This window comes from Mobula birostris, chromosome 6 (assembly GCF_030028105.1).
Source record: "Mobula birostris isolate sMobBir1 chromosome 6, sMobBir1.hap1, whole genome shotgun sequence".
In the NCBI taxonomy this organism is placed as follows: Eukaryota; Metazoa; Chordata; class Chondrichthyes; order Myliobatiformes; family Myliobatidae; genus Mobula; species Mobula birostris.
Window position 1 is genome coordinate 22,314,788 of NC_092375.1, and position 16,631 is coordinate 22,331,418.

The 16,631-nt window shown below is 42.5% G+C and overlaps 1 protein-coding gene across 2 annotated transcripts in view; it reads left to right on the forward strand.

The window, feature by feature from the left end:
- LOC140199732 (immunoglobulin superfamily member 5-like) overlaps positions 1-16,631 on the forward strand; it is a 76,621-nt gene that overhangs the window by 14,566 nt on the left and 45,424 nt on the right. Inside the window, exons 5-7 of one of the 2 annotated variants that reach the window (XM_072262209.1) lie at positions 4,838-4,969; positions 5,963-5,987; positions 15,586-15,683. In XM_072262209.1, the coding sequence (XP_072118310.1) occupies positions 4,838-4,969; positions 5,963-5,987; positions 15,586-15,683 (255 nt within the window). The remainder of the gene's footprint in view (positions 1-4,837; positions 4,970-5,962; positions 5,988-15,585; positions 15,684-16,631) is intronic. The other variant, XM_072262210.1, reaches the window with a different exon arrangement.

Sequence of the window (16,631 nt, forward strand, 5' to 3'; positions counted from 1 at the left end):
AGCCTTATTTATAGGGAAGCAGACTTAACCACATAATGTAGAGAATAGAACCATGTTTATTAAATGTACAATGCAGAAACGCTACTGGGTATGTAACCAGTAGTGATTTTTATCCTATGATGTTTGGTATTGATACCTTGAAGGATTCTAAAACCAATTTTTAATTGGTATAATTGGGAGCTGTGCACCACCAGAGGTGATGAAAGTCAGTTTAATCTATTGACTTTCTTTAAAATCAAGAGGTCATATAAAACTATCTATGTCACATCCCCATCAAATAACTATCTTCTTCCCCACTGAATTTATCACACAAGCAGCTCTCTCTCCAGTACAATGGCAATGGTGAACAGAGACAATTTTTCCAAGGTTCCTATGTTTATGCATTAGAAATTTGCAATATTAAGGTTTGTCCCCCCTTTTCCAAATTTAAAATCAATTAATGGCATTTAACAATTTGCTAGCTTTCCAATAGTGTTTAAAGCCAATACATTCTAATGAAATACAGTCATGGAGTCATAGAGAAGTACAGCACCAAAACAGGTTCTTTGGCTCATCTAGTCTGTGCCGAACCATTTAAACTGCTACTCCCATCGACTTGCCCCATAACCCTCCATACCCCTGCCATCTTCGTACCTATCCAAACCATAGAAACTACAGCACAGAAACAGGCCTTTTGGCCCTTCTTGGCTGTGCCGAACCTTTTTCTGCCTAGTCCCATTGACCTGCACACGGACCATATCCCTCCATACACCTCCCATCCATGTATCTGTCCAATTTATTCTTAAATGTTAAAAAAGAACCCGCATTTACCACCTCGTCTGGCAGCTCATTCCATACTCCCACCACTCTCTGTGTGAAGAAGCCCCCCCTAATGTTCCCTTTAAACTTTTCCCCCCTCACCCTTAACCCATATCCTCTGGTTTTTTTCTCCCCTTGCCTCAGTGGAAAAAGCCTGCTTGCATTCACTCTATCAATACCCATCATAATTTTATATACCTCTATCAAATCTCCCCTCTTAAATATTGAAATCAAGCTTGCATACACCACTTGTAGCTCATTCCACATTCTCATCACCCTCTGAGTGAAGAAGTTTACCCTCATATTCCCTTTAAACTTTTCACCTTTCATCCTTAACCCATGACCTCTAGTCCCACCCAACCTTAGTAGTAAAAGTCTGCTTGGATTTACCGTATCGATATCCCACATATTTTTATATACTTTTATCAAATCTCCCCTCAGTGTTCCAAGAGAAAAAGTTCTAACCTATTCAATATTTCCTTATAACTCAGGTCCTTCAGCCCTGGCAACATCCTTGTAAATTTTCTCTGTACACTTTCAACCTTATTTACAACATTCCTGTAGGAAGGTGACCAAAACTGTACACACTACTCCAAATGAAGCCTCAGTGATTCTTATACAACTTCTTCCTGTACTCAATACTTTGATTAATGAAGGCCAATATGCCAAAAGCTTTCTTTATGACCCTCTCTATCTGTGACACCACTTTCAATGAATTATAGACCTGTATTCCCAGATCCCTTTTTTTTCTACAACACTTTTCAGTGCCCTACCATTTACTGTGTAAGACCTACCTTGGTTGGTCCTACCAAAGTGCAACACCTCACTCTTGTCTGCATTAAATTCCATCTGCTATTTTTTAGCCTATTTTTCCAGCTGGTCCCAGTCCCGCTGCAAACTCTGGTAGTCTTCCTCACTGTCCTCTACACCCCCAATCTTGGTGTCATCCAAAAATTTGCTGATCCAGTTAGTCATATTATTATCCAGATCGTTGCTATAGATGACAAACAGTAATGGACCCAGTCCCGGTCCCTGCGGTACTCCACTAATCACAGGCCTCCAGTCAGAGAGGTAACCATCAATTACGCACTCTAGTTTCTTCACAAAGCCAATGTCTAATTTAATTTACTACCTCATCTTGAATGCCAAGCGACTGAACCTTTCTGACCAACCTTCAATGTGGGGCCTTGTCAAGTGCTTTACTAAAGTTCATGTACACAACATCCACTGCCTTGCCTTCATCAGCCTTCCTGGTAACTTCCTCAAAAAACTCTTAAGATTGGTTAGCCGTGACCTACCATGCACAAAGCCATGTTAACGATCCTTAATCAGTCCCTGTCAATCCAAGTACTCCTCTATCCAGTCCCTTAGAATACCTATCAATAATTTTCAGACTACAGATGTCAGGCTTACCAGCCTATAATTCTCTCGCTTATTTGTAGAGCCTTCCTTAAACAGCAGAACAATGTTAGCTATCCTCCTGTCCTCCATTACCTCACCTGTCGCTAAGGATGATTTAAATATCTCCGCTAGGTCCCGGCAATTTCTTCACTTGCCTCCCATAGGGTCCGAGGGAACTCCTTGTCAGGTCCTGGGGATTTATCCACCCTAATTTACCGCAAGAGAGCAAACACCTCCTCCTCTGTAATCTGTGTTGAGTCCATGAAGTTGATGCTGTTTTGCCTCACTTCTATAGACTTTGTGTCCATCTGAGTAAATACAGATGCAAAAAAAAAATGCATTTAAGATCTCCCCCATCTCTTTTGGCTCCATGCATGAATTACCATTCTGATTTCCAAGAGGACCAAATTGGTCCCTTGCAACTCTTTGGTCTTAACAGATCTGTAGGATCCCTTAGGATTCTTCTTTGCCTGGTCTGCTAAGGCAACCACATACCTTCTTTTAGGAGAATTTTAGGGGAAAGTCCAATATCCCTCTGATAAAAAGTTATCAACACATTTGAGAGTTAGATCAATTAATAACTTAGCCCTTTTTAAAAAATTTGCTAATGTTATAACTTACTTTGACGGACAAATCTCGATATCGTTGCCCTCTAAAGTAACAAAGATACTACAGTACACACACAAAATTCTTTAAGAACTCAGCAGGTCAGTCAGGGCAATGCACAGTCAATGTTTCGAGCTCAGACCCTACAGCAGAACTGTTCATTTCCCTCCATAGATGTTGCCTGACCTGCTGATTTCCTCGGTCATTTTGAGTGTGTTGCTGCAGATTTCCAGCATCTACAGAATCTCTTGTGTCATAGATACCACAGAATGTTTTACAGAGAGGCATATCCAGCTGTAGTTTCCAGTGACGAAAATAAAATAAGTATTATATTTGTACAATGCCTTTGAAGAATTCAGACATTTCAAAGCACTTTGTAGCTATTGTTGAAATTTAGGATATTTTGGGTGTCCATTATAAGTTATTAAACTGGATAATATTAACTCTTCCAATAGCTCAGCCTTCCTGGATTCAGTTTGATAGTCTGTGATGAGCCAACTTATGCCAGACGTGTGATAGTGAAGGTACAAGAATTGATCTTAATTTCCTTAAATGGAAAAGTGGAAACCAGTCTGGCAATTTACTAACATGAAAGCTGTGGGTGTACACTCAGTATTCATTTTATTAGGTACTCCCTATGCCTAATGAAGTGGCCACTGAGTTTACAGTATGTTCAGGGTCTTCTGCTGCTGTAGCCCATCCACTTCAGAATTTTATGTGTTGTGCATTCAGAAATGCTCTTCTACACACCACTGTTGTAATGTGTGGTTATTTGATTTACTGTTGCCTTCCTCTCAGCTTGAACCAGTCTAGCCTCTGTCCTCTGACCTTTCTCATTAGCAAGATGTTTTCGCCCACAGAACTGCCATTCACTGAATATTTTAAAAAATTTTCTCATCATTCTCTATAAACTCTAGAGACTGTTGTGTGTGAAAATCTCAGGAGATCAGCAGTTTCTGAGATACTCAAACCACCCTGTCTGGCACCAACAATCATTGCATGGCCATAGTCACTTAGATCACATTTCTTCCTCATTCTGATGTTTGGTCCAAGCAACCATTGAACCTCTTGACCATGTCTGCATGCTTTTATGCAGTGAGTTGCTGCCACATGATTGGCTGATTAGATAGTTGCATTAATGAGGTGCACAGGTGTACCTAATAAAGTGGCACTGAGTGTAGATATGTGGTGACAACAGGGCTGAATTCTACCATTGTAAACTCCAAGTCAAACAGTTTCCTAACACTTGGGCTCAGATAAAGGTGGACAAATGAGAAAGCCAGCATCTACGAACCACATCCAAGTCAGAGGCAATATTTTGGGTTAGGTAGAGAGCAAATTTGGGATTGACTTAAAGTGTATTCTCATGTTTACTGGTACTGCCTGATTATTACCCCGTTTACCCTGTTTACATTTCATCTACTTCTCTCAAAATGATTCTATAATTAGGAAATGTTCAAAGTTCAAAGTAAATTTATTATCAAAGTGTGTATATGTTACCACATACTGCCCTGAGATTCATTTTCTTGCCAGCATTTACAGTAGAACAAAAAGATACAATATAATCAATGAAAAACTACTCTCAAACAAAGACTGACAAAAGATATGCAAAAGAAGACATGTTGTGCAAATGCAAAAGAATAATAATCAATAATAAGCAAATAAATAACACTGAGAACGTGAGTTATAGAGTCCTTGAAAGTGAGTCCGCAGGCTGTGGAATTAGCCCTGTGTTGAGGTGAGTGAGACTATCCATGCTGGATCAGGAGATTGATGGTTGAAAGGTCACAACTGTTCCTGAACCTGGTAATGTGGAACCTAAGGCTCCTGAACGACCTCCCTGAAGGCAACAGTAAGTAGAGAGCAGCACACACAAAATGCTGGAGGAACTCAGCAGGCCAGGTAGCATCTATGGAAAATGGCCTGGCTAGTGGGGGTCCTTGACGATGGATGCTGCTTTCTTGTGTCTGCACTCTTTCCACGTGTGCTCAGCAGTGGGGAATGTTCTCAAATGTGTGCTAATCCTCCGCAGTTTTGACTTTTACAGCTGGTATGGATCAGACCTGGCTAATTATTGCCATTGTGGTGCCAATCGTTGTGGCCATCCTGCTTATCATACTCATCATTGTGATTGTTATCTGCATAAGGCGAAGAAAGCAAGATGGTTAGTTTCAATTTTCTCTTAGTCCTTTAGAAGATGAAGAACTTATGTATGTACAGCTTTACTTTCATTTTGTTGTGCGTGCTCTTTAGATACCAAACTTTGTACTATATTTATGAATGTGCATAGTGGATTGGTATACTGTATACCCTGGGGTCTTACTACACAGCATGCCTGATGGATTTTATCTGCGCTAGCAGAGCCTTTGACAGTCGTCCTATTCAAGTGAGCTGGAGTGATCTATATTATTTGACGTTAACATAGTAAATTAATTTCTAACAATGATAGTGACAAATGAAGGCATGGGGGAGGAAAAAGCCTTGAAGAAAGAATTCTCAATTGATCCCTTTGCTAAATAGCTACCTTGAATTAGTCAAGGACAAATAGTTGCCAATGTTAGTCATTTATTTGCAGACAATATGTTCCACATATTCACTGCTCTCTGTGTAAAATAATGAAGGGTAGATTATTGTCTGAAACCCTTGATTCCAGATAACTCAGTGATTCATATCTAGGTCTGTCAAAACATGGTTTAAACTGGGTTTCAGATGTTCTCCCAAGTTGGAGCAAAAAGGACTGAACTAACTTCTGTGTAGCACATTGACATGGTTATATTGTTCAAAAGCCTCAATAATGGACACTGGAATGCCTTCTCAGATGTGTTTTGTCCCTTTATGTGGACCTTTAGCTGAACAGGCCTTTTGGCCCTTCAAGCTACGCCGCCCAGCAATCGCCGATTTAATCAGAGCCTAATAATAGGATAATTTACAATAACCAATTAACCTACTAACCAGTGCGTCTTTGGACTGAGGGAGGAAACTGGAGTATACGGAGGAAACCCACGCAGTCAATGGGAGAACGTACAAACTCCTTACAGACAGCAGCGGGAATTGAAACTGGGTCTCATGTACTGTAAAGCATTGTGCTAACCATTACACTATCATGCCATCCAAATTAATTTGCTCCTTTATAATTGCATTTTTCTTTTCTTTTTAGAAACAAGCTACCAGAATGAGTTAAAGTAAGTAGGCGTGCATTAATTTTTTTGTATGGAATGTGCGTGGAAGGTCAGGGCTTAGAGGCCTATGGGCTGAAAGCAGGAAATTGAGACTAGCTGGGAGGGCATATGGTTAGTATGGACTTGTTGAGCCAACATGAACCCAGCCATACAAACCCTCTGAGATTGCTACTCTCCTCCCATTTAAGGTGAAAAGGGAGAGATTTCACAGGAACTTGAGGGGCAATTTTATTGCCCAGAGTGGTCAGAGGAAGTTATTGAAGCAAGAATATTCCAATCTCAGGATGAGGCTTTTCAATCCAGGACGAGGGAGATGTCCTTCTTTTTTAAAGAAAGGGGCTTCCCTTCCTCCACTATCAACCCTGCTCTCAAACGCATCTCCCCCTTTTCACGCACATCTGCTCTCACTCCATCCTCCCGCCACCCCACTAGGAATAGGGTTTCCCTGGTCCTCACCTACTACCCCACCAGCCTCCAGGTCCAACATATTATTCTCCGTAACTTCCGCCACCTCCACGGGATCCCACCACTAAGCACATCTTTCCCTCCCCACTTCTCTCTGCTTTCCGCAGGGATCGCTCCCTACGCGACTCCCTTGTCCATTCGTCCCCCCCATCCCTCCCCACTGATCTCCCTCCTGGCACTTATCCTTGTAAGCGGAACAAGTGTTACACATGCCCTTACACTTCTTCCCTTACGACCATTCAGGGCCCCAGGCAGTCCTTCTAGGTGAGGCGACACTTCACCTGTGAGTCGGCTGGGGTGATATACTGCGTTCGGTGCTCCTGATGTGGCCTTCTATATATTGGCGAGACCCGACGCAGACTGAGAGACCGCTTTGCTGAACACCTACGCTCTGTCCGCCAGAGAAAGCAGGATCTCCCAGTAGCCACACATTTTAATTCCACATCCCATTCCCATTCTGACATGTCTATCCACGGCCTCCTGTACTGTAAAGATGAAGCCACTCTCAGGTTGGAGGAACAACACCTTATATTCCGTCTGGGTAGCCTCCAACCTGATGGTATGAACATCGACTTCTCTAACTTCCGCTAATGCCCCACCTCCCCCTCGTACCCCATCCATTATTTATTTTTATACACACATTCTTTCTCTCACTCTCCTTTTTCTCCCTCTGTCCCTCTGACTATACCCCTTGCCCATCCTCTAGGTTTCCACCCCCCCCCCCACTTGTCTTTCTCCCTGGGCCTCCTGTCCCATGATCCTCTCATATCCCCTTTGCCAATCACCTGTCCAGCTCTTGGCTCCATCCCTCCCCCTCCTGTCTTCTCCTATCATTTTGGATCTCCCCCTCCCCCTCCCACTTTCAAATCTCTTACTAACTCTTCCTTCAGTTAGTCCTGACGAAGGGTCTCGGCCTGAAATGTCGACTGTACCTCTTCCTAGAGATGCTGCCTGGCCTGCTGTGTTCACCAGCAACTTTGATGTGTGTTGCAAGAATATTGACAACATTTAAAAGGTACCTGGACAGATGTATGGATAGGGAGAGTTTAGAGCAGGGGTGTCAAACTCATTTTAGGTCATGGGCCGGATTGGACAAAATGCGACCTCATGCGGGCCGGATCAGTTGTGCACGCACACTCCCACAGCTTTCGTTGCCTTCGTTTTTTCAACCTGCTCTCATGTGTCTCAGTCTCTGTTATAACTACAAAGTGTTTCACTTTACAAATTTCATTTCTTATGAAGAAGATTGCCTAGCAAGCATTATTTTTATGACTGGTAATAACTTTCAGTTGTAGGCTACAAGAAAGTTGTGATATGAGAGAAAAAACAATGCTATTTTGGCGGAGATTTTTTTGGGAGCCACACCCTTTCCATTAATAAACCGTTTGAAATCGAACATTAGCAGACATAAATGTAGACCTAACGAAACAAATTGTAAATGTAGGCTACACAACTGCACCTAATTTTTATTAGCCTGCTTCCAGCAATCAAACTCAGACAATGAACACAGTTAGCCTCTAATTTTTATTGAAGTGATCACATTTACAATAATAGAAGTCAGAAAATGAATGAATCACAATATTATGACACTCGATATTTCATCATGCATTTTGCTTACATGTTGCAGTGCATCAAACAGTGTCACTCATTGTTCACTTGCTGCTTCCAGACACCTGACATCTCTTGGCTTTAACCAGCCTGTCAACATCAGGGACCAGTTTCTGGGCAGTTGTGATTTTCATAATGTCATTTAGATGTCTGTGTGTCAGCTGAGAGCACAGTTTGGATTTTTTAATGTTCATTATGGAGAACGCCTGCTCACAGAGCTATGTTGTCCTGAACATGCAAATTATCTTTGAAGCAAAGTCTGTCATCTTGGGGTACATCGGTCCCAGGTACTTATAGTGTCACGTACCCCATGACAGGTTAAAGAACCAGCAGAGATGGAAAACACTTTGGAGTCCAGTATTGCTATTAACTAATGGTATTTATTAGTAACTACGCGATACAGTAATATAAATGCAGATAGATCAAACAGGTTAGCAATGATAATATATATATATATATATATATATATATATATATAAATGTGGAAATATAACAACTAAGCTTCTTCAAGTCTAGGGGTAAATGGATACAGTCTTACGATGATGAGTAAAGTTCAGTTCAGTTCGTGGTATTGAGTTGAGTAGTGATGGAGAGAGAGAGGTGTTTGGTTCTTCAGGTGAGCTGATGTCGTCGATCTTCCCATTGTCCTCTGAAACTTCCAAGTTTGCCAAACTTGACCAACTTAAGAGCGCCATCTTGGAGTGATAGTCTACCAACCCAGGCGAGGGTTAGACACACTAGTAGAGTCCACAGGGTCGCTCTTTCATGCACTAATAAGCACAGATAGATCCCTCGTAATCGATCCACAGCCCCACACTCGCGGGCACCTAAACAGGATAGTGGTAACTTCACCACACCCTAGTGCGTCTGCGTGTCCCATGTCCTGTGAAATAAGCAATTACGCTGATTTAAATACTGTTGTGCTGAACACCAGCTGTCAATCAAGTAGCTCCTCCCTTCTCTCTCTGTAAGAACTTAGAAGCTGCCAGTGTCCTTGCAGAAGTGTAAACATGCTGCAGAGAAACTATAACACCATCTCCAAGCAGTCTTTGCCTCTCTCTCTCTTAATAAGGAGGTGTCTGTGTTGGACACCTCTCTCTCTCTATCTTTTCAAAAAGCACAGTTCATAGGGGTAATTGTGGACCCCATCACAATAGAATGAGTCCAGACCCACAGTCTCAAATTTATATTTCAAAGCCGAGTTACACTGAATTTCAATTAGTTCCATTTGGAATTTCTCCAGCACATCTGATGCTGCGTTGACGGCAAATAGCAAGCAAAATAGTGAGAATTCCTTCTCGAGCTGAAGACTTGGAAACGATTCTGAAACTCACTTTTCAGCCGTGATACTTTGTCCTTGTACCTGTCCATGTTGTCATTATTCCCATGAGCGACATGTACAGACTGCAAAGAGGGGAAATGAGCTGGGTTGCTACGGGATAGTTGCATCTCCCACAGGCCTAATTTAACTTGAAAGGCACGAATGTTGTTATAGTATTTCGTAACAAGTTTATTGTGGCCTTGCATGTTAACATTAAGCACATTTAAGTGCTCTGTTATATCCACCAGAAATGCAAGATCATGAAGCCAGTCTGGGTCATCCAACTCTGCCACTGGCTTCCCTTTCTCGTTCATGAGTAGTCCAATTTCCGCACGTGGTTGAAAAAAACGTTTGAGCTCAACCCCTCTGCTCAACCAGCGGACTTCAGTGTGGTAGGGTAGGCTGTGTCCAATATTACTTTCGGACAAAAGAGTGTCAAATTGCCGATGGCTGAGTCCCTTGGCTCCAATAAAATTAACCGTTTTGATTACTAGATCCATGACATTGTCTATTTTCCGGCTTCTGCTACATAACACCTCTTGGTGTATAATATAATGAAAATTACAGAATTCCTGCTCTGCAGTCTCTGTCTGAACTTTCTCTCTGAGTTTCGCAACAACACTTGTCTTTTTCCTCGACCATGGACGGTGCGCCATCTGACAGCGTGACTCCAGTCAACCCCCAGTCCGTCCAAGGCCTCGACGATGCTGGAGAAAATGTTGTTCACCATTGTGGTGTTTGTCATGGGCACCATCTCCACAAACTCCTCAGTGACGGTCAAAGATGCATCAACACCACGAATAAATATTCCCAATTGAGTTACATCAGTCACGTTGGTGCTCTCATCAATTGCAATATGGAAGGCAATAAATGACTTCACTTTGCTTTTAGTTGACTGTTCAAATCTCCTGCAAGGTCCTCGATTCTCTCTGCCACAGTATTTCTTGACAAGCTAAAATTACCAAAAGCCTGTCTCTTCTCAGGGCACCCCAGCTCAGCCGCCGTCAGCATGCATGCTTTGATGAATTCCCTCTCTGAGTATGGCTTCGACGCAGCAGCTACTTTGGTGGCAATAATATAGCTGGCCTTGACAGCTCCATCATGAGCCTCTTGACTTTTGGTGAACACTGATTGCTGTTTTTTCAGAGCTGCTTCAAGCTCGTTTACCTTTTGCGTTCTGAGTCGTCCTGCGTACTTGTCATATTTTTCTCTGTGTGACGTCTCATAGTGTCGTTTGATATTGTATACTTTTGCCACAGCCACTTGTTGTGAGCATATCAGACACACAGGTTTGCAGTTGACCTCACAGAAGAAAAACGATCTTTCTAATTATCGTTGAATATCTCACATTCGATGTCAACCTTTCTTTTCCTGGAAAGCATTTTGAACCACAGCAGCAAACAGTCTCAGCCTTGCTACAGGTGTTACTTACCTGAGTACTCTGTATGGTTATACTGTGTCTGACGACGTAAGTGGAGCCCTAGTGGTCTTCAGTGCGGGGTGGTAAGTGATCATGCACAGCGGGTGGTTACCTGCTGCCTATTGTTTTCTAAGTACAGACAACAAGCTGCCAGTGCAGCAGGCGGTACAGACAGCGATGGGAGAGAGTGCGACTGCCGTGCAGATACATAACAAATGGTCGTGAGTATACTTTTTTCCCCCTCTAATCATCCCGCGGGCCGGATTGGACCCCTTCGCGGGCCGGATTGGACCCCTTCACGGGCCAGTAGTTTGACACCCCTGGTTTAGACTCCCCCTAACTTTGCTTATGCCATAGACTAATACCATTAAGCAAGAGGTCTCTGGACCTCAGGTTAGGAACCCTTTGTTTAGAGGGATATGAGGTAAGTGGGACTAGCTTAGATGGGAATCTTGGTAGGCATGGATCAGTTGGGCCGAAGGTCCTATTTTCTTGCAGCATGACTCTATAACTCTGAGTATGGTGCCTTGAGCACCCTTGAATTTAATAGCTTCAGCACTGCTGGTCATGTCTTCATGGAAAGGGAATTGCTTCAGGAAAACTCCCAAAATTCCTGCCTCTGTTATTCCTAAACTCAGCTTTTGGTCATCTTCCAAAAGATTCCCTTGTGCTTCAAAGTGGTGCTATTTAAAATTGATAACAGTCCTATGAAATGTCTTGGAATATTTTCATTATAGGAAAGGTGCTATACAAATGGAAGTACCAGTTCTTATAAAAGTTACTAATTTACTGAGATATATTACCAGCAAGATCTGCATATGGTCCCCCTTCCAAGGTAAATGGTAAGGCACTGAGGAGTGCAGTAGAACAGAGGGATCTGGGAATACAGATACAAAATTCCCTAAAAGTGTCGTCACAGGTAGATAGGGTCGTAAAGAGAGCTTTTGGTACATTGGCCTTTATAAATCAAAGTATTGAGTATAAGAGTTGGAATGTTATGGTGAGGTTTTAAAAGGCATTGGTGAGGCAGAATCTGGAATATTATGTGCAGTTTTGGTCACCAAATTACAGAAAGGGTGTTAATAAGGTTGAAAGAGTGCAGAGAAGGTTTACAAGTATGTTGCCGGGACTTGAGAAACTGAGTTACAGAGAAAGGTTAGGACTTTATTCCCTGGAGCATAGAAGAATGAGGGGAGATTTGATAGAGGTATATAAAATTATGATGGGTCTAGATATAGTGAATGTAAGCAGGCTTTTTCCACTGAGGCAAGGGGAGAAAAAAACTAGAGGACATGGGTTAAGGGTGAAGGGGGAAAAGTTTAAAGGGAACATTGGTGGGGGGGGGGTTCTTCACACAGAGAGCGGTGGGAGTGTGGAATGAGCTGCCAGATAAAGTGGTAAATGCGGGCTCACTTTTAAAATTTAAGAAAAACTTGGACAGGTACATGGATGAAAGGTGTATGGAGGGATATGGTCCAGGTGCAGTTCAGTGGGACTAGGCAGAAAAATGGTTCAGCACAGCCAAGAAGGGCCAAAAGGCCTGTTTCTGTGCTGTAATGTTCTATGGTTCCTAAATAAAACACAGAAACATAGAAAACCTACAGCACAATACAGGCCCTTCGGCCCACAAAATGGTGCTGAACATGTCCCTACCTTAGAAATTACTAGCCTTACCTATAGCCCTCTATTTTTCTAATCTCCATGTACCTATCCAAAAGTCTCTTAAAAGACCCTGTCGTATCTGCCTCCACCACTGTTGCTGGCAGCCCATTCCACGCATTCATCACTCTCTGAGTAAAAAACTTACCCCTGACATCTCCTCTGTACCTGCTCCCCAGCACCATAAACCTGTGTCCTCTTGTGGCAACCATTTCACCCTTGGGAAAAAAGCCTCTGACTATCCACACAATCAATGCCTCTCATCATCTTATACACCTCTGTCAGGTCACCTCTCATCCTCCGTCACTCCAAGGAGAAAAGGCCGAGTTCACTCAACCTATTCTCATAAGGCATGTTCCCCAATCCAGGCAACATTCTTGTAAATCTCCTCTGCACCCTTTCTATGGCTTCCACATCCTTCCTGTAGTGAGGCGACCAGAACTGACTACAGTACTCCAAGTGGGGTCTGACCAGGGTCCTATATAGCTGCAACATTACCTCTTGGCTCCTAAATTCAATTCCACGATTGATGAAGGCTAATACACCGTATGCCTTCTTAACCACAGAGTCAACCCGCGCAGCTGCTTTGAGCGTCCTATGGACTCAGACCCCAAGATCCCTCTGATCCTCCACACCGCCAAGAGTCTTACTATTAATACTATATTCTGCCATCATGTTTGACCTACCAAAATGAACCACCTCACATTTACCTGGGTTGAACTCCATCAGAATGCACTGAGTGGATTGCTCAAGGCTGGCATTATTTGTCATATGTACTTCGAAACACACAGTGATATGTGTTTGCATCAAATCAAATCAGGGAGGACTGTGCTGAGCAGTTCATAAATGTTACTACGCTTCTGGTGCCAACATAATATGCCCACAATTCACTAATCCTAACCGTGTGTATTTGGACTGTGGGAGGCAACCAGAGTAACAGGAGGAAACACACATGGTCACGGGCTGAACGTATAAACTCCTTACAAACAGAAGCAGGAATTGAACCTGATCTTACATCAGGGGCTATAAAGCAATTGTGCTAACCGTTACTCTACCATGTGGTTATATACCTCCTGGCTGGCCACTTTAAGGGGTACTGAAGAGTGGGTCTAAAATCTCCCAACCTGGGTCCACAGCCCCTTTGCTGAACGGTATTGGACAGTAGCATAAAAAGGTTGAGAATTCCTGGTCTAGAGACTCATATGGACCAGACTAGATGAGGAAAAGCAGATCTTCATCCCTCATATGGGGCTTGCTTAGACGGCCGTCTTGGTCAGCATGGATGAGATGGGCAGAAGGGCCTTTTTCATGCTGTATTGTTCTGTGAGTCTATAAGGATGGCAACTAGTTTTCTCATCATGCCTTTTAATTCCATATTTAATATCTAAATTTAAATTCCCCAGCTCCCAGGATGGGATTTGAACTCATGTCCACAGGTCAGTCATTCCCGGCTTTAAGAATGAGTATAGTAACTTAATCCAGTATTAATCTGTGATGCTCAATTTGCTGCATTTGTTCTAAATCCTAACATTCTTTGATGTATGTGTTCTATTGCAGTACACCCTCCACTACAAACTGAAAGCGAACACAACTAGAAATATTTATTATTATTGAGATACGGTGCAGAATAGGCCCTTCAGCCCTTCGAGCCGCACCACCCAGCAATCTCCCAAATTAATCCCAGTGGCAGGAACTGAACCTGGGTCACTGCTACTGCGAAGTGTTGTGCTAGCTACTACGCTGCCGTGCCACTCCTAGTAATAACTAACTAGTAATACCTGCCACCCCTGATAATAAAAAGCCATTAATAGCTCAGTTCTTCAGTTTAACTTGTATCCAACAACGATAGCTACTTGGAACAGTGCGATTATTGCCATGGAAGGAAAAAGGGCAAATAATTTCCACGAGAGGAGAAGCTAAATAGTCCGCTAATACCTTTTACTGGCTTGTTAACCCAGAGAGGAATATTGCTCAGAAGTTTTGGGAGATCTCTTGGTTCCCGTATGAATAGCGTTATGGAATGTTTTGTGCCCAGTCGATGAACGAACCAAGTGGAACAGCCTCCTCACATCAGTTGTTTAATTGTTCACCACCGTCTGTGGGTGGATATGGCAGAGCTGCAGGGCTCTGACCTGATCTGTCAGCTGCTCCAGGCAATCATGTAGAAAATAAAATACTTTGGGTGAGAAAGAATATGAAGGTTAGGAATTAGATGAAGCAACTTGAGAGAAAACTTCTGTGCAGTATAAATCCCACCACAAGATGGCTATTAATACAGTGTAAATTTATTCTCAGTGGCCACATTAGTACTTGTACACCTGCTCGTTAATGCAATCATGTGGCAGTATCTCAATGCATAAAAGCATGTGGGCATGGTCACGAGGTTCAGTTACATAAGAGATTCTGCAGATGCTGAAAATCCAGAGTAAAACATACTCAGCAGGTTGGACAGCATCAATGGAGAGGAATAAACAGTTTATGTTTTAAGCAGAGACCCTTCATCAGTTGTTCAGACCAAATGTCAGAATGGGGAAGAAATATAATGTAAGTGACTTTGACCATGGAATAATCATCGGCAGCAGGCTGGTTTGAGTATCTCAGAAACTGCTGATCTCCTGGGATTTTCATGCACAACAGTCTCTAGAGTTTACAAAGTCTAGAGTTCTGTGTATGTAAGTGCCTTGTTAATGTGAGAGGTCAGAGGAGAATGTCTAGACTGGTTCAAGCTAACAGGAAGACAACTAACCTAAATAACCACGTGTTACAACAGTAGTGTGCAGAAGAGCATCTCTGAACGCACAACATGTCAAATCTTGAAGTACCTAATAAAGTGGTCATCAACTATGTATAATCATTTAGATGGATAAATTATGAATTGAACCATGTTTTTCACCTATCTGGAATGTATAAAACTTATAAAATATTTTGATTCACCAGCTCCTTCACACTTAAGCTGTGATTTTGTACTGGTGCCATCTGCTTTCTTCCAGCTCTGAGAAAACAACAATCTTTTCCCTCACTCCCTGCCGCTCAGAAATCCACATCTACTTTTTCCAACCAAAATCCTTCACCTAGGTAGTGGCAGCATTTAGCTATTTAATAATTTCATTTTGTATTTATCATTCAAGGAAAATGTCAATGAAGCAACCCTTTGAGACGACTGCAGATGGTGTGGAAAACATGGGAATGTCAACTGAAAGTGTAAATGATTCGCAGTATCCTTCAGGTAAGCACTCATGGGATGTTACATTCACAGGTGAAAAACTGTTCCTCCCTCCTTCTCCTGCTGCCTCCAACCTTGATTTGGAGTCCTAATTTGATACTTCCAATATATTGCATGACACAGTCCAGTCAATGGTTGCCATGGCAACATCATTTAAAGAAGTGGAAAACACAAAATGGTGCCTACTTCTAACCTCAGCAGGAGTGGAAACTGGAAGGAGAGTCATGAATTATGTTAAGTGATTCCATTTGCATTCAGGTAAATAAGAGAGTAATCCTACAGTTACTAATTTAGTAAATTTTTCAAAAAGTTAGAAGACGTTTAACTAACTGGAATTCAGAAGAATGAGGGGTGACCTCATCAAAACTTTTCGAATGGAGAATGGCCCTGACAGAGTGGATGTGGAGAGGATGCTTCCTTTGGTGAGAGATTCTGAGACCAAAGGGCATAACGTCAGAATAGAGGGGTGTCCTTTTAGAATGGAGATGAGGAGGGATTTCTTTAGCTAGAGGGTGGTGAATCTGTGGAATCTGTTGCCACAGGCAGCTGTGGAGGCCAAGTCTGTATGGCAGAGGCTGATAGATTCTTGATTGGTCAGGGCATGAAGGGATATGGGGAGAAGGCAGGATATTGAGGCTGAGAGGAAAAATGGATCAGCCATGATGAAATGGTGGTGCAGACTCGATGGACCAAATAGTCTAATTCTGCTGCTATATTGTATGGTCTTATGATCTAAAAGAATGAGAGAAAAATGCATTAAGAGAAACAGATTCATTACAAAACCAAGGAAGTTTTAACAAAACTAGCACCAGCCTACCTACCATCAAGGACATACAGTTAGTTACTGCCTGTTACATCATTGTTGTGTAGGGCAGCTTTTATGCTGTTTCTGTAACCATTTTTTTTAACCAGTCAGGGTTGTTAGCCCTGAGCTGAGCCTGGAGGGCCAGT